General features: G+C 40.0%; 1 protein-coding gene across 4 annotated transcripts in view; it reads left to right on the forward strand.

The window, feature by feature from the left end:
* The window catches only part of phf14 (PHD finger protein 14), a 78,348-nt gene that overhangs the window by 13,786 nt on the left and 39,523 nt on the right, over positions 1-25,039 (forward strand). For 2 of the 4 annotated variants that reach the window (XM_020090768.2, XM_020090769.2), the window contains exons 7-16: positions 840-977; positions 1,951-2,097; positions 2,699-2,969; positions 5,564-5,670; positions 8,010-8,105; positions 13,464-13,570; positions 14,662-14,793; positions 18,660-18,810; positions 23,498-23,560; positions 24,083-24,204. In XM_020090768.2, coding sequence (XP_019946327.2) covers positions 840-977; positions 1,951-2,097; positions 2,699-2,969; positions 5,564-5,670; positions 8,010-8,105; positions 13,464-13,570; positions 14,662-14,793; positions 18,660-18,810; positions 23,498-23,560; positions 24,083-24,204 — 1,334 coding nt within the window. The remainder of the gene's footprint in view (positions 1-839; positions 978-1,950; positions 2,098-2,698; positions 2,970-5,563; positions 5,671-8,009; positions 8,106-13,463; positions 13,571-14,661; positions 14,794-18,659; positions 18,811-23,497; positions 23,561-24,082; positions 24,205-25,039) is intronic. The other 2 variants (XM_069516252.1, XM_069516251.1) reach the window with 1 other exon arrangement.

Consider the following 25,039-nt stretch of genomic DNA (forward strand, 5'->3'; position numbering starts at 1 on the left):
AATGAACAAAATTCAGCGTTGTAGTAGATTTTTAGGCACTGAAAACAAAAGGCGACATGCAAACAAGCAACTGCACAAATTAGTCCAGGGATGGCAACATTCACTTATTCTTCAGTGCCCAACAAATGTAACCTCCCAAGGAGAGCACAATTGCTTCCACATACTTTAGCTGCCAAGTCTGGTGTGTCTCCCATCTAAGCATCTACCAAAACTAAAATGAACCCAACCTGGCCAAGGGATCCAGTGGAATCAATAGTTTAACATATGCATCAGAGAGGAATGTGTGTGGTAAAAGTAAGAACTGAAAAATAACTAAAGCACCATAACCAAGCAACTACTCACAGGCAAGAGGAGAGCAAGAGAGAACCTGGAACCAGCAGCTTAAACTTTATAGACTGGGAACAGACAAACAGATTATCAGGAGCGGGCAGCATCCTTCACAAGGTAGCAGCAGAGTAATGTTAGAGGAGGAAATCTGTTATGGTGGGAAAGCAGAAGTTGAAGTAAAATTATTAACAGCAGTTTACAGTTATATATTTGAATTGTGGCATGCTTAAAATGCTACTCTTTTTGCTGCTGTACACGACAATGGTGCTGAAAGTGTTTGGACATTTTGAATGTCAATTAAAAAGACTTGAATTGTAGCTTCTAGGTAGAACAGACATGTTTAATATTATCCGCCCAGATTTAATACTCACAATGTCTTGACTGCTGATATAGAATGCATTGTTTTGGAGGATGCATGAACTCAATGGCATATATTTGTATGAAAAATCCATCCGTGTGACGATGGGAAACAAATGTTAAACTCTTCCTCTGTCGTACTCTGTTGTGTGTAGGAATGTAGTTTCTGTGAAGATGCCCGTTTTGCCAGGACTGGTGTGTGCATCAGCTGTGATGCAGGAATGTGTCGGTCCTACTTCCATGTGACCTGTGCACAGAGGGAGGGGCTCCTGTCTGAGGCTGCAGCAGAGGAGGTAAGTGGAGCTGGATATTCAAGACATGATAGCATATCACTTAACTTCCTGAGGTGTTTAAGAGTTTCAGTTGGTTGTAAGGCTTTTTAGCAAAGCTTCTGTCACACCTACCCAAACATCTTCCTTGTTAGATTTACACCTAGGATGAAAAATCACAAGATATATCCCTACCTGAATAAAATGACTCTACCTCTAAAAAAAAAAACAATTTGGACATTCTGACTCAATTACGAGTGACTCATTATTTGTGGCATTGTTTGTCAGAGCTAACAGTTTTAAGTTCCAGCAGCTCTGAAAAACTTACAATATAATGTGATCATTTTGTCAGGTCACTGCTGACTAAGTCCTCCAAAACCTGTGAGAAGTTTGAGTTTTAACTAACTGCTAACAAGCTAACCTCAGAGTAACATGTCAGCAACTATGATACCTCACCTAGCCGATAGGCTGTTGTTTATCTTTTTTTTTGTTGCTGTTTTGCTTTAATCAGAATAGCCATTGGCTTGCTGGAACTCTTGATTACTGGACACAAAGGTTCAGTTTATCAACAAGTCAAACTGTTGAATCCATTCACCGCAACTTGACGCCTTTAAGGTCCAGTGTGTAAGATTTAGGTGAAAGGGAACTGTTGGCAGAAATTGAATGTAGAATAATCCTCATGATGTTTTAACAAGTTCATTTCATCTAAATTGTATGAATTGTAAACACCTCTGAGTTTTTATGACAACTGAAGCTACCACAGGTTCTCTGTAATGTTTGGAAGGGGAGGGTGAGGGGTGTTCAGCTGCAACATGCAATTTCAACACTTGATATCACAAAATTCTACACACTGTACCTTTAAATGATTTGTTCTCGTGACACAGTGAGAAATGGAGGCAGCTTGGATGTGAAAGTCCAATGTAATCAAAGCTGTCCTGTTTTCTTAATTCATTCGCCAGTTTTATTACATTCAAGTGTATAATCTCTGCTTCCTCAGGATATTGCAGACCCATTTTTTGCGTACTGCAAACAACATGCAGACCGCTTTGACAGGAAGTGGAAAAGGAAGAATTATCTGGCCTTGCAGTCCTACTGTAAGGTCTCTCTGCAGGAGAGAGAGAGACAGCTTACTCCTGAAGCTCAGGTAACGTTCATTCATTCATTCATATCAGCTGCAACAGCCAAAGCCCACAACAAGTTTTCAAATGTGCGTATGCGTTTGTGCCTCAAGCCATTTGCCCATTTTGCTACTGGGTAAGCATTCAGTGGAGGAGTGGAGATTAGACCCAGGTTTGGGTTTGCAATTTATGTTTCATCATAAGTCCAAGTTAGATTTATGGAAAATTGTTATTTCATGTTAGAAACTGTGACACTCAAATGGTATAATGATTGTCACTCACTATTTCATCACAATCAATATAATAACAGGGGAATAGTCATTGGTGGACAAACAGGGGAGGCCACTTAAATCATGATTGTTTTTAATCCTTAGTATGATTTTTATTTGATGGAAAGTCTTAATTATCCTGGTTATTGTTTATGAAATACAGATCATATGACAACAATGCAAATAGATTTTTGAGGGTTCTACAGCCAGAACACTGGTCCTCCTCCTCCATCCCAACAAGAATCGGGACACACGACCCCTACACGCGAACACGCAAAGCGGAGTGAAAGGGCTAAGGGGGAGAAGGGGTGAAATGGGATTGTGCCTTAGCCTATGTACTTGTGTGTCTCACCTGCAGGCCCGAATCACCACCCGCCTGCAGCAGTACAGGGCAAAAGCAGAGTTGTCCAGGAACACTAGGCCTCAGGCGTGGGTACCCCGGGAAAAGCTGCCACGCCCTCTCACTTCTAGTGCCTCAGCCATCAGGAAGCTGATGAGGAAGGCAGAGCTGATGGGCATCAGCACCGACATCTTCCCAGTGGACACGTCTGACACCAGCGCCAGCATGGACGGACGCAGGAAACACAAGCAGCCTGCCCTCACAGCAGACTTTGTCAATTACTACCTTGGTAAGGACTCATTTGTTTGCCAGTGTTCTTTTGCCAGTTATTCTTGCATAACGAGATGTCACTGCTTTCAGACATGCACTGAACTCAGCAGTACCTCCGTATTTTCTCCGGAGGAGGTGTATGCGTGAAGGCATTTGTCCAAGTGACACAGTCTCTGCAGACTTTCTCCGCCTAGTATAACATCTGTAGAAATCCAGGAGAAGACACCGACATCAAGAGAGTTTGTGGTGACAAGAGCTGACACTGGCGTGAAAATCCCGTGATCTCAGCAGCGGAGTTAATAAGGCACTTCCTGCTTCTGTCTACTGCACCCACCTGCTTCGCCTCTCGTCTGAATAATGGGGAGGATTTTTTGCCATTGCGAACGTGTCTGTGCAGAGAACCTCCCACTGTGTTGTGCATGTGTGAAAGGCAGACTGTGGATAAACTCTGTAGCCAATTCTTCAGATTTTACCCTTAGGTAATGTCTGAAAACGGCTTATGTGAAAAATTTAAATAGAAACCTCGCTGTCCACTTTTTAAACTCTTGTTTACAGTGAATTAAAATCATAATTGATGCTGTAGATATCTACAACCAGACAAGAGTGCATAAAGAACATGGCATGGAAATTGATTAACTTGGATTGGTAAAAGGATTACTAATCAAGGCAAACTGAACACACTGAGCCTTTTTGAATATTGAGCTATCTTTCAAAATAATTGTTTTCACAGAACAACTTTTTTAAAGATTAAACTGTATTAACTCAGTGTAAAACAGTATTTAATTGCCATAGCAGCGAAATAAAAACACTGACTAATTATTAGTGACAAGATAATACTACTTTGTTTGCAGTTTAAAGTCATACTTGATCCTCACTTGGAATTTTATGTAAATTATCCATTGACTACTTTATTGCACTTGCACAGCAGATTTTTACACTATTGAGATTGGCTGATGTTCACTTTGCAATTTACCTTTGTGACTCCAGAGAGAGCTTAATGGTAAAAAGTCAGTTATATATAGGGCCTTCCACCCACACTTTTTCTATTAACCACCATTCACACAGGGGCAATTTGGGGCTCAATATCTTGCTCCTGGGGGATGAAACAGCGACCTTCTGGTTACTGGACGACCCGCTCCCCCTCCTGAGCCAGTCCTACACAACTTTGTGAAGTCTGATACATTTCTTAGAATCATGTCTCTTGAGCCAGTGTCAGTTTGGTCTAAAGACTGAAGACTAAACTCTGAACATGAATAAAAACAGCATAACTGTGACCACGATAAAACACACACACCTGAATGTCTGACCTAACTGTCACAAGTCGGGTTGCATTATGGGTAATGCAGGGGCCAGATATGTTTTTTTCCTTTATTTTTGGACGGCCATATATTTTACATGGCATGTTTCGAACAGCAGCTCTGGGTAATGTCCGGAAATTATCTGGAGGGGCTGTATGTGAGAATGCAAATGTCCACTTCTGTTGCTTCTTACTTTCTCTGGGGATTTTCCTACCAGCCGCTGAGTAAAAACTTCGGAGAATGTGAGAACACAGCAGTATATTGTCCAGAGAATTCACCGTGAGGTAGTAATATGGGACTGACACAAAACAAAACAAAAACAATACAAATATCTCTCGATGAATAACGGGTTGGCAGACTGATGTGCTGTAAACAAAAACATGGGATTCCCAAAGCAGAATTGAAACAATATGTCCTGCCCCCTCCAGGTACCTCCCCTTGCCTTAATGTTCCAGAGATTTTCCTTTTAAATTGAACACATCGGACCCAGACAATCTCTTGCTGCCTTTTTCATAAGTGAAAGGCATAGTCCTTATAATGTTCAGACCCTATCATCCAGACATTATCTGGAGTTCATGTCTGGAAACAGCTATAAAAATCCACTAACAACCAAACACATCTTCAACAGTTTTGATTACTGAGGATCATCCTGTTCTTTGAGTGGACGGATATTCCACTTTTCTGACACTGGATGTTAATTCAGGCTCTGGGTGGGTATTGCTGGTAATGAAGAACACATTACCAGGTTTCCTGCATTATTGAATATACCCCACCATGCCCAAAACAAAGAGCGTATCTCCCGACATCGTAGTAAATAATTTCATCTGATGTATTGTTTTTTTCCTCTTTTCCATCACCCTTCGTTATCTTTCAGAGCTGCTTTAGGAAGAGCACTGAGCTTAAAACATGATTCTTATGTCACTATTTTAGTCTAATGCTCCATGCACTTATTTTTTACTGATATACATCTAAAGCATCCATACCTAAGTCTTTTTTTAACATGAAGTTAAACTTTCAGATTTTTAGATCCAAAGAGCAGAATGATTGGTGTCATGATTGAAATTTTAAGATAAACACATTTATCTCATACTCTATAATGTTAACAGTTTATTGTGAATGCTGTGTTGAGACATTTTCTCCCCCAAAAAGTGATTATGTTGTCAAATGTGAAACAGACGCCATGACAGTAACCTTGAGAGCATACTCTATTAGCCTGCAGCATAGCGCCTATCTGCCATCAGTACACTCTCTCATGTGCTTTTTCTCGGATATAGATTGCGATCTTGCTATTGATTTTTGTCCCATTGATATTCAGAGCGGAACATGCGAATGATCCAGATCCAGGACAACATCTCTGAACAGAAGAATTTAAAAGACAAGCTGGAGAGCGAGCAAGAAAAACTGCACGTGGAGTACAACAAGGTGAGCAGCAGAATCCACCCTCACTTGGTTCATTGTTCAAATGTTTCAAAAAAACAAAAAAAAACTTGCTTAACTGAGAATTTTAATGGACATTGTTTGAAATGAATTTGGTGTAAATATTGTTATTACAGTAGATAATTAAGGTGTAATAATTTAAACACTCATAATTAAACAGATATATATACCAAGAGTTATCACCTGAGAGGACAACACCTGGGTCACTATTAATTATTATTAGTCATTATTACATTATGCTACAGCCACCAGTGTCATACAATAATTAAAATAAAGATGAAGTGACATATTGATTAATTGTGGTTCATTGTGGCTTATTCATTTCATGTAACTACTTTAAAATGGTAATTTGATATTATTTATTCAAAATCTAATCAAAGTAATTAAACAAAAACAATTCAGATTACTATGTCTATGACAGCAGCTCTACAACCTAAGGCTCAAGAGTGATCAGACCTAAAAGTCACTATGCCTACGAGCACTTAATGGCAAAGCTGACATACAGTTGGCTAGCAGGTTTAATGTCTACTATGTTCGCCATCTTAGTTTAGCATATCAGCATTCGTATGTTTGCTGAGTAGGACTAAACACAAGTTCAGCTGAAGTGTGGAAATGCCATCAGTTTACGAGGTATTTAGGATCGTATACCAAAGTGCAGGAAATTTTGACCTGATGATGGTGTGAGATAAAATGTCAGAAAAGAGTTTTGCTTGAGGTAAACACAGCTGTTTGTACCCAATTTCGCGCTAATTCATATGGTAGTCAGATGATTACATAGTGATTAGTGTCTTTTGTCTGAGGTTCAGTCTAAATCTTAACAAGGAGTGACATCCTCTGCTCTTAACCCTCAACAACAGTAAGTGAAAACATTCCCCAAAAAATCTTTAAACAGGAGAAAAAACATCCTCAGAGAGAGCCGCAAGTGAGGGATCTCTCTCTCTCTCAGAGAAGTGCAATAGCTGCCACGTACAGCTGAACACATTCATGAGTATTAATGTACAGTATACAATTACAAGTATTAATGTTAAAGTAAGGGTCTGAGAGAAATTAAGGGAGCAGCAATGACAATTGTAGTGATGGCAGTAATGCCATTAATGGTCAAATATGTGAGTAGGTATATTGTATATCTAAGCACTAGTTGCCACAAACCACCATCTCTATCCACGATCCTGAGTCTGCGATAATAAAACATGACGAGTCTGGGGAGAAGTCAAGTCAGTAACAATTATAGATGAGACATTAATGTGAGGAAGAGGAGGAAAGAGAATTTCCATGTGTCATATGTCCCCTGACAATTTAGGCCTATAGCAGCATAACTAAGAGCAGGTCCAAGACAGACCTGAACCAGCTCTAACTATAAGATGTATCAAAAATGAGGATTTTAATCCTACACATAAACATAGAGAGGGTGTCTAACCTCCAGAAGCGTGTAGTGCTCTATTAGTGTTCATTTGAAAGATTAAGGCTATGGAAAATCAAAACTAAATCAATGTGTTATTTGGTGAGGTTATTTTAATGGACAATGTTGTGCTCAGCTTTTAAAACTGCTTCACCATATTATTATGGCCCCACTCAGCTACATGATCAAACTCTTGTAAATCCTGGGCCCGTCTCTCCTCAAACATGACCTCTGCGGAGAGGCTGCCGCTCCATCTGTCAACATGAGAAAGGGAATACGACGGCGGAGTAAAAGTCACAAGAGTTAATGTTGCGTTCAGTCTTCTGCCGTGCGTGTTAAGAGTTATTAATGGAGTATGTGTTGCTAATTGCACTGCTTGAGTTGCTTTTACATGGCTTTGGCCTTGGAGAAAATGCCAGTGATGGAATTTCATTACAAGTCTAGCTATAACTGATATATAGTCATGGAGCCCAGTACAAGGTTTACTCGTGACACAACGCCCAACTCCTGCACATCATATGTAATGTTGACATTAAACAGTTGACTGACTGCAACATTGGTTCAAAGGTTCTCCTGCTCAACTGTATAACATTTATAAGACTTATAAGGTTTTATAGTCAGTTATGTTTATACCCAGCTGTGACCCTTCCCATTACTGTTGTACCCCTGTGACAGTGAGCCAATTAAATCAAAGCCAGGGGGGCAGCATTTTTATTAATCTTACACAAATCCAGACGGGTTTATATTTATGTTTCTCCTCTGCCTGGATGGTTAACTATGATGGGTCTATTGCCGTGTAAATCGGTTTGAGTAGGAACAGAACATAATGTGTAGGTTTTACAATATCTGATGTGTGTGTTTGCCCCTGAAATGGGCTGAAACATCAGTGTCCTTGTCTCATGTTGTCTCCTCTCTCCCACTGCAGCTATGTGAGTCTCTGGAGGAGCTGCTGAATGTGAATGGTGAGCTGCGGGGTGACGGCCAGGCCATGTGGACTCTGCTGGGGGACATCCTGGGTCAGGTACTGCCACAGTCTCTGCCTCTCCACTTACCATGTCGACCGCTCTGCTCAACAGTCACAGACTCATTGTTGTGAACATTTACAGAACAGTCTTCAACACTGTTGGCAGATCTCCTTTTTTGCAGGTTACAAGTAGCAACCAACATGGCCAACAGTATCTCCTAGGACCTGGCCCATAATTGTAATGTTAATTAAACACTTAAAAACCAACCAAATATGGGTTTTAAAGTGCATGCAGTCATGGCTGGTCTGAAGTTATCTGCAGTTGTGCATTAAGTTCTCTCCCATTTATTGTTATTTTAATGCAAGTAACACATGGAGTTTTGATGGGGGTGTTGGAAAGTCTAAAAGCTTTAAAGTCTTAAATGTGTTCAAATGTTTCAGATATTCATACACTGTAATAAGACTAAAAACAAAACCAACATGGAATTGATAACTGTTAAACACCCTGGTCAGAATAGCTTGGATTTGGGATACATGGACACCTTCTGTCTCTTCAAGGGTTATTCTCTACTAGGCTACTTCACCTTATCTTTAGTTATCAGGAAGTATAAGTAATGCTGGGACCCTGATATTCCTCCACAGCCGTTGTATGGGACATAGGTTTTAGATGTAATTGATTCTCAAATTAAAAGGTCTTTGAAAAACCCTCGACACAAAGATCACAGATTTTTCTCATATCCAAAGTGACTCTCAGTTTCAATCAGTCAGCTGCATTCTCATCTATTTCAGTTTCCTGTTTTTGTTGTGATGTTATTCTTCCCGATGTCTGCATTCAGTCCATTTAAACATTCTTCTGTACCTGTGATGTAATATTTACATATTTTTTTAGCTCCTACAAATCATTTTTGTGTGATAACTGTTAGGACTCCCCCGGTGTTCATAACAAATCTTTTTATTTTGCGCTAACTCATTGAACTGTCATTTTCCATGAACTCACACCTGACTGTGAAGGTGCACTTCTTGTTCCTATGGCAACCAATTACCAAGATGTGCCACGAAGATTTAAAGGCTATTTAATCTCTGAGAACTACAGAAATAGACTGAGATCTCTTTATTTGATGATATAACAGACTCAAACTTGAATCTACACACAAAGACAATGTAAGGACTTGTATTTACTTAAAAAATATATTTTTATTTCGCATATAATTTCAAAGCTGATCCCTACAGTGTATTGAGCTATGTGTTTATCAACAGTCTATACTTCCACAATAACAATCTGTAGTTATTCCAAATTATTAATTGTTAATCATTGGCAATTTACAAAATGGAATTACAGAATGTATTATGTAATATTATAGTACAACAATCAACTGAAGACATATTAGAGTTAACTCTAAACTCTAAAAACATGTTGCGGCTGTGGCTCAGGGGTTGGAGCGGTTGTCCTCTAACCAGAAGGGCGACGGTTCTGATACATTTTATTTTATATTGTTTTTCCCAGTTTTTTGATTATTACCCAGTCCTTTAATTTTATATCATTAGTTGTATTAATTTAGCAAGGATTCAAAGGTCATTCGTAAAAATAGCTTATTTTTTTAGGTTTAGTAGAGAGCTTTACCCAGAGGATATGCTGTTTGAGTAAGTGGACAGTTCATTTTTCTTTCGTGGAGTTTAATGTGACTGCTCCCTGTCTGATCTACAAGGAGAGAGCTGCTCTTTCACTGCAGTCATAAGCAGCATTGATCATTAAACATGCAGGGCAGTATGACAGGTACCAGGGTGTCAGGGAGAGGTGAGGGAAAGATGAGCTGCTCAGCTTTGAAGTGTATAGACTTAGAATTTATTGTAGTTTATTTCTGCCAACTGTTCAAGCAGCTCTAAAGGGAGAGAACTACCTGGGAAGCAACCGGCTAATTCTCATTGATAAGATCATAAGAACAATTATAATGACTTTATTCGTATAGCACTTGTCAATACAAGTAACAAAGTGCTTTACAACAAACAATATGAAATTCACGAACAAGAGTAAAGAAATAATAATAATAAAGATAATACAATAAAGGTTTTTATAGAGATGTGACTTAAGAATAGAAATAAAACAGGATGAAGTGCTAAGGGCTTCCTTGTTATCAATGGGTGATATGCTCATTTTGAGCGGTACTTATAATTGTATTCATGTAAAGGATAAACTAGAATTAAAAATAAAAGATAAGTAGCTATTGATGCAATGTTTGTAGCGAATGATGGCAACATGATCAATAAAAACAAAGATCAGATGTCTTGCTCAGTTGAACTCCATGACCAACTCATAAAACAACAGAGCTTAATCCATGAGATATTCTGGACAATTAAAACAGAGAGTTACCCATATTCATGATATATTATTGCCTAACCTTAAAACTACAGTTTACAAGGTCAAAGCTGAACACATTCCTGCACAACGAAAGATGATGAGAATGTTATCATGTCAGAGCCAGAATCTTTTCTGTATTGTATAGGGCAAGGAAATTATATTATGTTTAGCAGCTAAATCCCTAAAAAGCCTCATTAAAAGTATAATCGTTGAGAGTATGAGCCTCGTAGATAAATGGTCAGATGATGTTAATATCATGGCGAGGCAGCAAAATGGACAGGAACGAGAGAGAGACTGGCAGTGAATCTGCAATGACCACCATAAATCACCTAATTATGAACACGCATGGTTTAAGTAGCAACATCAGTCACAGCACGGCCTGCTTTTGTGCCATCTATCTGCCACATTTTCATCTTCTATTTGTCATCCTGCCTGTGCATTTGCAGAAATTATTGATGTCCCCAACTGGGACTCTCATCCCTCTTCCAGTACACAGTCAGTCTTTTTGTTCCTTATGCTCCTAGAAGTTTAGCACTCATGGCAACTTCACAAAAAAAAAAAGAAAATAACAAAATGCACACATCCTCATTTTCCACCAACCTGGGTATAACGCTTTGATGCTCAAACAGTATAGGGTAGGATATAACAGCCATAAGTGTTACAATGCACAATTGATCAATAGAAGAAAAAAAATGCTTATGAGACTTTCGAGCAGATATGCAGGGGTTTAATCATCCCATGCAAGTCAGGACTCACTGAGGGGGGAACAAGAAGCCAAGACCATCACTGATGGAGGTGGAAGCAGGGGATTTGCTTGTGTGGCTGGATGGGCTGAGATGTCTTCTAAAATGCCAGGATTTACTCCAGTGTTGACCTACAAGGGTATCTAGGGTGTCTGTACTGTATATGTGCTAAAACTAACCTCAGTAATACCTATTGCACCAACATCACACGTCTTCAAGTGTCAATTAGTATGTTCACTGCACAATTAAAACAGGCAAACTTTGCATTTCATGCACAGGGTAGTAACCTCAGCAACCGAGGAAAGAAAATACAACTTGGAGACTGCCTGGGCATTTCGCCAAGACCTTTTCTGCAAATTTGCAAATGCAACAACACCACCAGTAATGGTTTTACTTCAACCTCACATGAAAGCCGCCCTACCTAGTGCAAATGTTATTGTAACTGTTTTCTCTTAGAGTTGTCTGTTGTGTATATTGTTGTTGGCAAAGTAGGAATAAGCATATTTTTGTGGTTGGTGATTGTTGGTGATTGCCATGATGTTGGAAAAGCACTTCTCCTGGTGCTGACGGGTGGTTCAGAAACAGAAGCGTTGGGATTCATTCAAACTGCATCAGCAATATATGTTTTCTATTACCTGCCTCATGTACTACTGTCTGATCAAAATGACAGTTTTTGCAAGTATGACAACATTTTATGCTTGCAAATGTTCCTTGCTGCACCTTTAAACTAATCGTTGATCTAAATAAGATTTATTTTTCTATGATTTGACACATCAGTGTTTTTGTATTATTATTTAGTTGAGAACCTAGGCCCTTTGAGCCGTTTCTTTTATATGTTGCAGAGAAGAAGCTGATTTTTATTGGAACCAGAACATTTTTCGGGCGTGCACGTGACAACAAAACAGCAACACTCAGACAGGCTCGCTTCAGTGTCTGTTAACCTTTTCACCGGCAAAGGTGGAGGCTGAGCAAACACTACTCATTAAGTTTCAGAAATGGCTCAATGTTACATGATTATCAGAAAAAGAAAAACTGGATTATTTATCCTTATTATCATATTATAAAACAATATTATCGAGAAATTGAGTTGAAACATAATTCAAAGTTATTTACTATCTACAGAGAAGCTAACCACTTGATCAAGATCAGTGTATGTAGTGGCCCCTGTAACGTGTTAACATAGGCAATGTAAAGCAAGACGTTACACTTACAAGACGAAGGAGCTTTCTGTCTTCAAGTGTTTTTGAGTGTTACTCTGTGCCACCGCTTGATATTTACAATTTTACTCTATTGAATATGATAAAAACCCTGTCAGCCACAGAATGTGCCCATTTTGCTCCTGCAGTGTTATATTTTGATATGTTTTCCCTGAGACACTCAGCAGAGTGGCATGAGGCCACACAGCTTAAAGCTTGCCTGTGTACCTGGCTGCTTCCACTCAGTGTTTGCTGTCTAAAATGTACCTTTAAACTTCTTCATCTGTCTGATAAAGCATGTTAACAACGTTGAAGCTGCCCCATATCAGCACCAGAGACACTTTCTTCTGGTTGGATGCAGGCAGACTTGCAGTCCTGGTTGGGGAGATAACCCCAGCAGCCCCTTGTGCTTTGGTCACTGTGTCCCCCCCCCATCTATCAGGCCTCCCTGCGGGGACGCTCCCTCTGTGCTACAGGCGGAGTGTACATGCTCAGATTAGAGCGTCCTCGGGGGAAAACTTTGTCTGTTTAGTGTCAGACTTGGTCCCTATGAGATAAGTTTTCTAATTAACCCGCGTGGCAGCAATGCACCTGAGATGCAGTGAGAATAAACAGACTATCTGCTGCTGATTTTCACCTGCCACGTACAGCAGGTTCCCCTCTCAACTCTCCACACAACTCTGCTGTGAGGGAACTTTACAGACTCTTTATTTGGATTGTCCAAACTCTCTGGAAACAGTCAATTAGTGTCACTTGATTCTTTGTTGCATCTTTATAAAGTCAGTATGCACTATACGGGGAATGGTAATTATCACAAAGCATTTGGACTGCCCTACAAAATGGTTAACTCTCTGTACATAGTGAGGAGTGATTGATTTTGAACACAGCCTCAGACACATCTGAAGGATAATAAAAGCAAATAGGATGCACCAGCCCACAGTGAAGGGTCGGAATAGGCTACTGAATACTGAAAAAAATCAGTTTTTAATACATTTGCACAGGTTTTCACATGTAGACTGATGAGGAAAAAATGGCAATTTCAAGTCATTTATTACTGATTGCTGTTCATGGCTGTTACATGAAAATATTAATGAATCTGTGTATTTGTTTGATTTGTTAGAAACTAAATACTCCAGCTGTTCTGAAAGCCCCAAAGGAGAGGAAGCCCAGCAAGAAGGAGGGAGGAACCCCAGGGAAGTCATCCAGCCTGCCAGCAATCCTCTACAGGTGAACACACAGCATCCAGAGACATGCTAGGGCAAAGCAGAATTAACAATGATGATTGACTAATAAAGTGATGACAGTGAAACCGTGGTTCACTTGTTTAATGTGTTGGCTTTTGTTCAATCTCATGGAATGCCTGGGGCAGAAACAACATGCTTCATTGCACATGTCCATCATTGGGCCTCATCCTCAAACCATTCTTCAGTAAGACATTTCTTAAAAACCCACCAATGCAGTTAACGTGAAGATTCTGACCTTCACCAACACAATCCATGCATCCTCAAGAGCAAACCTACACACATGTAGGTGCAGACATATATGTCCAAAATAACAACATTTAAATAACAAGAATATTTTATATAGTAATTATGAAAACTATAATTATATTCATTACAAAGAATGATTTACTAATTCTTCATTACAAATCAATTATATTGTTTGGGAATCATAACATCCAATATCAATGATTTGATGATCCTATTTACAGGCCCAAAGTAGGCCTGTTTCTGCACATTAGACCTACTCACACATCTCTGCAAAAAGACACTGAAAATCATGGCATCTTCAATTGTCGTAATCCTCAACTGATGGCGCACAAGACAGTGCTGTCTGTCCAATAATGATTGTCAAATCCACCACTTTAGATTTTCCTTTGGACATTTTTAATTTCTTTCTCAACTGTGTGCTCACAGCCTTGCAGTCTCATGCCCTTTCATAAGGACTAGTGGGCGTTTCTGTATGCTAATTAGGAACTAGCACTCATTTTTATTTTATAAGGACAATGGGATTCATCATGGAATACAGCTGTGAGCAGATCTGTGGTCTAAGAATGTCATAATCTGATGTTTCTTATGAACTTCCTCAGCAACTACTTGAATAGAAACTTATAAGTGAATGAAGCCGTGTTTATACACCACTTTTGGTGTGTGAGTTTGAAATTACATCTTATGTCTATGTATTTAATAAGCCAAAAACATACTTTCTCAAATGCACATTTTATGATTAAATGATGGGTCTTACCTTTTCATCTTGTGTTTCCACAATACTGACTAATAATGTCAATAAGCAGCATCTGACCTGATGTTCTCCTGCAGCTGTGGCATCTGTAAGAAGAACCAGGACCAACATCTGCTGGTGTTGTGTGACACCTGTAAGCTTTACTACCACCTGGGCTGCCTGGAGCCGCCACTAACACGCATGCCCAAGAAGACCAAGAACAGCTACTGGTGAGACATTGAAATACACTTTGGACAGATTTATCAAGAAAAACACAGGAGATAACATGGTCTTTACATTATGTGAGCGTAAAACTCTCCATTGAACATTTTGTAGAGTAAATTGTTATTAGCTGAGAAGTTTCAACATGTTAAAGTGTGTAGCTCTGTACAGACCAGAACACCACTGTAAGCTTGAAGCAACAACGTCATAAACCAGGCTGCTCGAAGAAGCAATTTGTGAAGGTTAAGATTCCTCAGAAGCAACATTTGCATATTAATGTGGTGCTCCGGGAGGCAGAGGATGTCATGATTGAACATGACAGTGAAAACGACACAGAGAGTATCAGAGGAAGAGGGCAGGTAGAGGCAGGGCCACTGAATGTAGGCTGTGGTTTTTTTTAACAAAAAGGCTATAACACGACATACGAATCAAAGGACAAAAAAGCTATAGATATACAGTCCACACCATAGATATTTTAGACAGTTAAACATTTTGTTCTTCAGACTTAGTTTCACCAAATTCAGTTTGAAATGAAATAATAGATACTACATTAAAGTGACATGTCTCAGTTTTCATTTGAGAAGCATCAATATTGAAAGAACTTTCCTCAGTTTATAAGTTCAAAGGTAGTCTCACACATAATGAGAACCATCATACTTGGTTTAAAATTCTACTGCATTCAGTACGGCCCTGTCCCAATTCACCCCTTAGCCCTACTGCTTGGCCCTACCCCTTAGTTTTGCATGTGACCTTGAAGGGGTAGCATTTTCCCATTTCTCTATGTGATGTAGGGGTAGTGGCCATCTAGCCCTTCAAACAACAGTGTTTTCAGGACCCCGTTAGAAACAAAGGGATACACTGAAATACCCGAATGCTTAACGAATGAATAAAGCAAATCAAAAAATGGCCGCCGTTGTGGGTAAAGTGCTCATAAATGTAAGTATGGAATCTTGCGAAATCCCCATGAAAAAAGTGATTAACCCAGCGGAATATCTTGTTTTAATCCAGTAGAAAATGAAAATCGTTGCAGAAGAAAACGCAATTCACGCTGTCAAAACAAGCATGTAAACAGTCTGAGTGAGATTAACGGGTAATGTCCGTAACTCCCGTGTGCCTTATATAGAGTTAAAAAAAACCTCTTACGTTACATTGAAATAACTGATGTAAACACACTGACTGGCTGTATATTCATCAATAGATCAACCTGTTGTCTGTCCTGCAGTTGTCAAATGTGTCAGTATTATACTGTTGGTTGATATTGGATATTAATATCATGATGTTAGTCGATATTGTCACTAGCGAGCGATGTCCCTATTCCTACGGGATGATTTACTTGCCCTCTCCCCTATGGCTCCATTAATAGGGGGGCACTTCCAGCGAAGGGAACTTCATATCTGGGGTTAGGGCCAAGGGAGAGGAATTGGGAAAGGGCCTAACTGTCTGAAGTCATCAGACATCAGCAGACACATACCTGGAGATTCTCTCAGTTTCACTGCAGCCTTCTTCAGCTCTTGCGGTCTCTTATATTGATGTGAAAATAAAAAAATAATTCTTCTATCAGTTCGAGTCACGGAGCACTTTCATTATGTGAATGTGAACAGGGTTTGATTCTCGTACTCATTCTCCTTCAGATTTAAGCCGTAATATATCATGACGTTAGAGTTTGTTTATTCATATTAATCCTGACATTTGAGGCCAGGCAGTGGCAGTAGGATTATCAAGTGATGGATGCTGAGATGGGAGAGATGTCAGAGGCTCTACTCTCGATTACAGTTCCTTATCTAGAGAGGAGATTTGGTGATGAAAAAGGAAGAAGAATTTCCTCTTGCACTTGTAAATTGAAGAAATGCAGAGATGACTCTGCAGTTACATGTCAGGATGTGTTTGTGTAGCATAGTTTGTTTGTGCATGGACTAAGTCACTTGCATTCATTTATTAGAAAGAATTGTAAATAATAGGTGTGTGGATGCCAGAATAATAACTAATTTTAGAATTGAGACTGTGCTGCTATGTCACACAAACAGGCAGAAACTTATTCTAAGGCATTGCCCATTCCTGGGTCTCACTCTGACTTGATGCAGTATATATCAGTATTATCTGGTTGTGGGGTTGTGTATGGGCAAGGACCTCCGATAAGGTTAGTTTATAGTTTCCAAAAGGTGAAACAAATCCAGGAGCTGAGGATGTTTATCTCCATTTCTCTTCACCTTGTGGATGAAATGTGATGCGATGTGTGATCCATCGTTGGCGCTAAATCACAATGACGACTCCCATCTCCTCTCAAAATATACTACAGTTTCCGAAAAGGTTTCAGGATTTGACCTTAGAACTTAAACTAGAACTTTAAGTTAAAGTACCCGTACAATGCAGTGAACTCCAACTCTCCTGCAATAAATTCCACCTGGATGAAGTTTATAAACTGGTTTAGAAAGGTTCTGATTCCACTTTACTTTTATTTTGAAGGCTGTAGTTCATATTTTATTTGTAAAAACGATTTGTGAGTATAAATCTGTTGATCTCAATTTTTTATAAATTTTGTATCAAGGCTATTACAAATTGATTTATAAGCCTTAACAGTTAACCAAGGTTTACCTCCTAGTACTGTCTGTTGGAAGAGAAATCATTATTGTCCACTGACAGCAACAACATCACTGTTCCACCTCCTCATCAGTTTCTCATCAAGAAGAGAAATCCCTGTTCCTACCTTTCACTATTGCTGCTCCTCATTCTTAGTATTTTCTGTAACAAAGCAACCGTCTGTAGAGTAGACAGTCTGCTTCCTGTTTACGCTGGCATGCACATGACATTGTACATGAAACTGTATGTTTCTGTATGGACAGGGCTTATTCGTGATAGGAGGCCTAAAGGGATAGTTCACCCAAAAAATAAAAATGTATTATCTACTCGCCACCAAGCCGATGGAGGCTGCAACGCTGCTTACCCCTGAAACTCCATGTGTTTTTTGGACTCAAACACTTCACCCATAGTGGTGGCATAGTGGTGAGAAGGTAATCAGTGAATTTTCATTTTTGGGTGAACTATCCCTTTAAGTGCTTGTCTGGATGAAGATTGTTTTCATTTTAATTATCCCAGGTTTACTGAAGTGTTTCCCTAAAATAATCTTGACTATGGCAGCCTGCCATATTCTAATTTGTCCCACCAGAGTTTCATAATGAACCAAAACATTTATACACTTCTCATAATTGAAGATAATAATAATAATAACAGTGTGTGCAGCACTATTTGCTGTTATGCTACTGCATGCTCACACTACCAGATACTCGTGTTATGGTCCATAACATTTTGAATGTCCAAGCGGACAGTCAGACCTCATGGTTTCAGCTGCAGTTATGACATGAATTGCTGTCCTTTCTTTCACATGAGAACTCATCTTTCACTCTTTAGTCTGTGTACCTGTCACTCGGAATCTGTTGTGTGTGAGGGTGACCTTCAAGTGTATGCATGTGCCTCCCCATTACCATCATAGATCGAATAAATTCTGTGAGAAACGCTGGACTGACATCGACAGTCATGGCACCATGCAACAAACATGGCATAATTGACAGGGCAGTGTTTCTTTTACTTTGTGCTCTTGCTGTATATCAACCAGTGCATCTGTTTATCATACATTATCACTGCATTACATTAATTCCTCGATGGAAATAAAAAAATAAACATGCCTATCTAAGAATGAAAACAAAAGTTTGATTCCACTGTACTGTCTGTGTTGTTAGCTGAGCTTAGCACAAATTTGTTGTATCCCTATACATCCCCCAATACAGGTAATAGATTGCTCTAAAACACTATCAGAGGACAGTGTTAAATATTTACAACAACGTTTAAAGACATTAGATACTCTCTTCCTTCTCCTCAGGCAATGCTCTGAGTGTGACCAGGCCAGCAGTGATGAGGCCGATATTGCCATGGAGACGCTACCTGATGGCACCAAGAGGTCCAGGAGACAGATCAAAGGACCAATCAAATTCATCCCACAGGAGATGTCCCCAGAGCCCAAGAAACAACAAGTGAGAGAGCCTGAGTGTATCTACACACTAGAAATGTTAAATGTGATCAGCAGACACACATTTCTGAAAGAAAACTTGTTTAAAACTAAAAAGTTAAGCATGCAATTTAGCATCCTCTAGTCTAATCAGAGTCTTACTGATGACCCTGTTTTCTAACTTATTGATCTTTATTGATTTCAAATAATTAACTTGAGTTCTCATTAGTCTCAGTCTTTTCTTAAGGTTATCACAAAGATACACAAGGTGGTAGTTGTTCCCCAGAGCTCAAAATCAACATTTGTAAGCTTTTGTTGCAGAAGGCAGTGTGGCGGCATACAAAATTCAGTAGATAAACACAAACTCTCAAACTGAACAAAATCTACTAAACTCGGGTGAAAAAACTTTTGAGGGAGGGTTGGCGGTCAGACATTTTTATATAATCAATCTTTAGGGTGTCCACAGTCTACTTTTCTTTGTGGAAATGGAGACACACTGCATTCACACACCAAATACCAGATTTGTATTTCCCAGACAAGGGGTCAAGGGGATTGCAAAAGAGGGAGCTGTTGCTATATTATTTCCAGAAATCAAATTAAATTCAGAAATAGCATATTTCATTGACATCCCTGATTTACATCAATTGTAAGCAGGTTTGTGGGATTCTACCAAATAATAAAAATTGAATCCCTTTATTTCATCTGTACGTCTTCAAGATTGGGCATAACCAGAAAATCGGACTCAATGTGTCAGAATGACGACAAGCCGGCAGATAACAATAGATATGTTCATAATTGCTCATAATTTTAGTTACCCGTAAAAGAGTGTTGAGTTTTTCAGCATCAGTGACAGATAATCATGTGATTTTGAAAGTCATCCAGACTATGACTGTGTCCGTGTGGCCATAAATCCTCTGGTAGTTTCCCTGTGACTTTTTCTATTGTCCATAAAAGAGCGACAGTGTGAGGACTGTGAGGACTGTGTCGGCTGGTGGTGTAATGTTTGGTGTCAGCTGTGAGAGGGAACAGAACCCACTCTCCACCCCTCACTGGCTCTCACTTATCTGTACCGACCATGCTCTGATCTTGTGATACTGAGCTGCCTCCTCGCTCCCTCAAGAAAAACCCTCCAGATTGATATCCGACAGCCTGCCGGTGAAGAGGGGGTTGATACGAGGGGGGTTGGGGTTGTCTGTCACTTCTCCTTTGTTTTTCCACTGTCAGTGTATGACCCGGTGCCACTCACCTGGGATTTGAGGGAACTATTCTCTTGTAACTGAATGCTCACAGTGGCGTGAGAGCCACTGAAGCTGCTCCGGTCTACAGTCTCTTGTTACAAATGGAGAAATTAACTACGAGAAGGAGGAGTGTCCCAGACATTTCTCCACACTCTGCACTCTATCTGTCTTAAAGGGTAATATTGTGTAGTGTTGGAGCACAGTGGCAGTCTGGGTTAATTTGTTTTTCTGTTCAGGTTTAGAAACCTGCGTCCAGACATGTGCTGAGCACTGCTGGAGCTCTCAGGGATTAGGCAGCTTCTTTTTTTTCTTTTTTTTTTATGGAGCCACAGCCACTCGGGTGAGGTACTTCAGTGCAGCATTTATCTTCAAATGCAAGGCGTGCAATGGCAGCCACTAAAAGGGCCTTGCTTTGCATGTTTAATGCTTTTACCAGGGCACCCAAGCGCTGGCACTTCTCTAAAGCCATGTTTCAATTTATCAGGACTGGCTAATCGACCTCCTGCTGGCCTGCGAGGCTGCCGTGTGTGTCTGTCTGTGTGTGTGATTTAGGCAGTTCATATGTCAGATAGGACTCTGTGTGTGTATGCGTGTGCGCAGACATGCATATCTTTGGTTAAAAAGGCTAATATGGCCCCAGTGCTAACTTAACAAGTCTGACTGTTACTCATTGCCTGTAGTGAGTACTGCCTACTGGAGTAAAACCTGTAAAGTCAACCTGTGAGCTGGATTTTATTTTGCATGTTGTGTGCGTGCTGTTGCAGCTGTAAAATTAATGCACCATGAGACTGTTGGATTTTACACCACCCTGCTGAACGTAGCCAGACTGAGCTTCATTCCAGCACAGTTAATTAACACACATTTGTTATTCAGTGTGGGAGTTGTAAATGAAACATGACCTGTGCGTTTGGAAGTTTATCATGGATTAGTTTTTAATCCCGACTGTTTCTCACTGTCAGTAGGTTTTAGTACAACTCACTAATGCTCCCCATGCTTAAATTCATCAGTGCACTAGTAAAGTGAAGGCTGTAAAGAGATAATTCTGAACATGACGTTAAACCATCAAAATATGTCCAAACAAAATGATCAGTTATCGGGGTGGAATGAGAGAGATGTGTGTCTCACTGTCCCTGATACATGTTGCATCCCTGAATGAAAACACAGAGGTGAAGATTTGATAGAGCTTTATTTTATTATTTTTCAGAAACTTGAAATAATGTTTTTAAATAAATTTACTAATGATTAACACATTTTTATAGCTGAATGTTTTTCACTGAGACTGAGAGACCGGTTCTGTCTATGGGTCTTTAACTTTGTTTTACTCTTTGGGTCCAAGTGATGCAACGCCACACATAAAACCAGCACAACTTAGGATTCCTATTAACCAATAATCAATATCTGTAACATTCATTTAAAAATCAAAGTCAGTGTGAGGGCGAGGGAGTGGGTGTGTTGATGACGTTTCTAACATGCGATAGATGAAAAAAAAAGGGTTAGGAGGTTAGAAGCACGTCGATGCTAATGAAGATGTTAAGAAAGCTTTTGGTGATGAGAGCCTATTTCTGTATCAGTGTGCCCTTAATGAAAACATGTGAGCTCTCGTGATAGTTAGATCCTGCCGCCGCCTGCTGAACCTCCCCTTGCCTAAACACTCCCTAGATTTCTATGTTGTGAACACATCTGAGCAGAGAATCTCCTGCTGCGTTGTTCATGTGTAAAAGGCAACCTCCGGAGAAAGTCTAGACCAAATGATGGGGACATCTTCCGGAGGTCATGTCTCAAAACAGCATTGTGACTTTGCCATAAATCTGCAAATAAACAAAAGCAATAGCTTCAGAGGGTCAGCTGTGTTCAGTTTTAAACACACCCATGATCCATTGAGGACACATCTGAGATCTGATCACTCAGACCACGTTCAGAGGTGTCTGGGATAAATGTAGCCACATTCTTCTGCTATTTGAATTTAAGATAGATTTTAGGGTTAAAGAGCTAAGTTAAGGTGGCAATGAAATACTCCTGCTAATAGGACCTGATTTGCTGCAGCAGCAGCCCACCACAGTGCTTGCATCAAAACCTCCCATATGAACATATGCCATTAATCATTCAGAAATTAGGAGAATTAAGTGAATATATCTAGTTACTACCGCTTCCTATGCTCTGTTAATTTCTCTAATCCTGTGTGAAATGATTCATGCTTGTTAAAGATGCACTGATGTACTTAATTAAAAGATTGATTTTGCCTGGTACTCATAAACTGCCTGCAGTTTTAATTTCCTCACCTGAGCAGAGCCTGAGATTAGCTGTGCAGTGTGGCTGAGCGTCGTTCAGCTGAGCCAGCTCTCACTGGCCTTATAGATTACCTTCACAGACGCCACTTTAAAGCCGAAATTATTAAATAATGTCGTGCCTTTTGTCTGGTGCTGCTTTTGCACGAGATGCGGTGAAGGTCTGCGGCTGCCAACTGGCAGCATTCTTGCAGTTAGCATTCTTAATGATAAGTGCTCCATCTGGCGAGCGGTGGCGAGCCAAAGGCAACAGATGGAATTGTTTTCACAATCTGTTTAAATATGTTGTCGATTTTTCTAGCCCTTTTAAACCCTCCTTAGCAGCTCCAACACTTGCTTGCTCGCTGAAAGGTGTTGAGAGATGTTTGATTTTTATTTCCTTTCATGCTCTGTTCTCTGTCCCTCAGACCTGTGCAGTAGATGGTGACATTGCTAAATGTTCATCCAGCACTGTTTAGCTTTCATCGAAATAATGAAGTCACATTCTGTGCCACAGTTTGAGCAGCATTGTAAGTGATTTGCTGTTAATGCTGCTGAGTCTGGCTGCTTTCATGTGTTCAAATCGAGAGATTAGTGGTTACAACACAGAGGGCGCTGAATCTATCAGCTCAGCTCCTCACAATCTAAACCACATCATCACAAATGTTACATTGTACAATCGCATTGCATGTGAACACATATTTTTACACCCACTGACTGAGTGGAATGTGCCCCCTCCCAATATAAAGGCTTCAGAAGTGGGGGGGCAGTGAAGACAATGGTTTTTTCCTGCATGGAGACAGATACGTGTCAATCACAGAAGTACTTGGTTTACCCCTGAGCTGCGTCTGCAGAGCTTCATCACATAAAGAATGGAGATGTTGCCTGTGAAACAAAATCCTGGGCAAAAACGTTTACAGTGAACTTGGTGCAACTTGCAAAGCTTATCACTGTGAGTGCATTGTAATAACCAAAGTCAGCCTAGATCATTATTTTTATCAGCTCAGGCCTTTGTCAGCCGCACCGTCAGAAGACACTGTTTTCAGAGATTGTAGAGAGTAAATTAAAACTGAAATCACAAAGATGAAAATATTACACCTATGCTCTGATCCCAAGAAGTTGTTTAGCCTCAAAGCTGAATGGAAATGTAACTTTGTAGTGCATTATGTTTCTGAACTCTGCTTAAAAGTGAAGTGTTTGTGTTTCACAGAGAACCAGAGGACAGAAGAGGAAGAGAGTTCCCATCTGTGAAGACAAAGACGACAAAACAGAGGTCTATCTCTTTATGCTGCTACTCAAAGACACTGCTGTTGTTGTAGTTACATGCTACTGACATATTCTGTTCCTCATAAACCAGTTCAGCTCTGATCAGAAACTTCACTCATGTTTAATCCCCTTTACTTTCTTGAGTTATACAGGTTTATTTGTCTCAGGCCAATTTATTTGCCCATCATGTTTTTTCTTGTTAAAAATAAGATATCGGTTGATACATTTCATCGACCTCTGTCGGCTCAGTCAGTTTTTAATATTTCTTGATATCAAGTCAGAGAAATCACGACAGTGTAAATACAAATCAAATACTCCATCACTTGATCTCCACAATTTAGCGATTACACCTTAAAACTGCAAAGCTGATCTAAGTTTAGAAATGTCACCCATATAGTCACTTTGATGAATTGCATTCAGGAATTATACTTTCTGTCATTTCCCAGTTCAATAGATAATTTCTGTTTACATCCCATTCTCTAGCAAGTGCCCACCCAGCTCTCGATTCTAATCAGCCGTGTTTCCATAGGAACCACTGCCACGGGAACGCCGTCAGCGGCAGTCTGCACTGCAGAAAAAACCTAAAGCCGAAGACATGAGGACAGAGTGTACAACCTGCAAAGGACCAGGCGACAACGAAAACCTAGTGAGGTGAGAGAATGTGTGCGCGTGTGCATGCTTCCGTGTGTGATCAGAGAGGGAGCAGGGAGGTGGGGTTATTTTACATGATGTGTGTGTGCGTGGATGTGTGTATGTGTATCTCACGAGGCAGCCATATCCTCCTTGTGATTAAAGTTCAGTCTTCATTAGGCTCCGGCCGCCTGTGCTGTGCAGAATGAGGGGGCTGAGGGTATCTTCTCCATAGGCCTCCTATATTGACCTGCCACATACATTTGCACAGTTCATTAAGGCGTAATGAATAGCTCAGTTTATTCTGCTCCTTCCTTGGGATTTCAGGTGTCAGGCATCTAATAAACAGGATTCTTCTCTGGTATTGGAATTCTGTGGAGGGCAAAAAAATCTAGATTACAACAGACACGCTGTCAGCCCATTGTCATGCTATGAATCTCCTACACAAAGATTCTCTCCATTCTCACCAGACCTCTGACTGAACAGAATTCACAACCACTTTATGACTTCTGGAATAACTGTGTTGAAACAACTCACCATCTGAGTGTGATACTCTTCTTTTTTTCCATTCTACAGATTGTTTAGTGGCTCTCAGAACCACTTTATTAAAGACAGTTATTTTACTTCTTTTACTACGTCACCTGCCACCTTTCTAACCTGCTCCCTTTTTAACTCTGCTGATGCAAACTCATCACTTCCTCCATCTTAACATGATGTTTGTATAAATTCAGAGTGATCATTCTGCAGAACTGATTGCATTACTTCAACAGAGTCATGCCATACTAACACCACTGCTACCACTTCAATAAAAATCCTGTCACAAATCACAAATTCTTCCAAATGCATTGACTTTTTT

Source organism: Paralichthys olivaceus, chromosome 20 (genome assembly GCF_024713975.1).
Source record: "Paralichthys olivaceus isolate ysfri-2021 chromosome 20, ASM2471397v2, whole genome shotgun sequence".
Classification (NCBI taxonomy): domain Eukaryota; kingdom Metazoa; phylum Chordata; class Actinopteri; order Pleuronectiformes; family Paralichthyidae; genus Paralichthys; species Paralichthys olivaceus.